Source organism: Notolabrus celidotus, chromosome 2, assembly GCF_009762535.1.
Source record: "Notolabrus celidotus isolate fNotCel1 chromosome 2, fNotCel1.pri, whole genome shotgun sequence".
Classification (NCBI taxonomy): Eukaryota; Metazoa; Chordata; class Actinopteri; order Labriformes; family Labridae; genus Notolabrus; species Notolabrus celidotus.
This window is the reverse complement of record NC_048273.1, coordinates 9,987,852-9,988,680: the sequence shown is the minus strand read 5'-3', so window position 1 is coordinate 9,988,680 and position 829 is coordinate 9,987,852. Positions and strand designations below refer to the sequence as shown.

The following is an 829-nucleotide window of genomic DNA, read 5'->3' as shown; positions in this document are numbered from 1 at the left end:
ATTTTATAAATTGATGTATTACATGATAGTCTTGATTATATGTTCTGCCTTTACCTAGCTTATTTAAAATCTTGAATTACAGATTATAAAAGAAACTCTTTGGTTCTGCTTTTTGAGAGTTAAAGCTGAAATATGTGAACAGAAAGGGAAATAGATAAATCAGATTGTGATTTTGATCCTTTCACATTAGAGATATGAATTTAAAAATGTGTTAAACTACAGACTTCTAAATGAACAACATATATTTCAATGTTAAGTAGTTATAAGAATACAGTAAAGCTCATTAAACCGTGTATTTATCTGAATAAATGTGATTTACAGTCAGAGCTCCGTCCCGCCTCTGACAGAGAGCGGCCGGGTAACCAGATATTCAAAACACTACGTCACTCCATAATGCACTGCGCATGCGCTCTTCTACAGCATTACCTCATCCCACAATCCACCGCGAGTTTAGAATCTTCTGGGCAACGCGCCTTATCGACGGAATGAGCCCCGCCCCGCGACACGCCCTCCAGCCAATGGGAGAGCCCCCTCATGACGTCATGGTTATTTTTAGAGAGGCAGCAGATAAGGTGAGCCTGCACGCGCTCAGACTGTACACACAGCGGAGCAGCTCATACATTCGCACAGAGCTCCCGACACTGACAGAGTCCGACACCAAGGAAAGTTCTCGTCCCGGATTCAGACATCATCTACGGGTTTTACTGACAGAGAGGACGTGAAGACTACAGAGACCCGGGACAGGAGCGGTGTTATAAAGACTTTCTGCTGGTCTCGGTTTTTCTACGGTTTCAAAGATGGAAACCACTTTCTATGAGGACTCTCTGAA

The 829-nt window shown here is 42.7% G+C and overlaps 1 protein-coding gene across 1 annotated transcript in view; it reads left to right on the top strand.

The window, feature by feature from the left end:
* Positions 1-559: 559 nt before the first annotated feature.
* jun (Jun proto-oncogene, AP-1 transcription factor subunit) overlaps positions 560-829 on the top strand; it is a 1,707-nt gene continuing 1,437 nt past the window's right edge. Inside the window, exon 1 of the mRNA XM_034676264.1 lies at positions 560-829. This exon is cut by the window's right edge and continues 1,437 nt beyond it. Coding sequence (XP_034532155.1) covers positions 798-829 — 32 coding nt within the window. The 5' untranslated portion in view covers positions 560-797.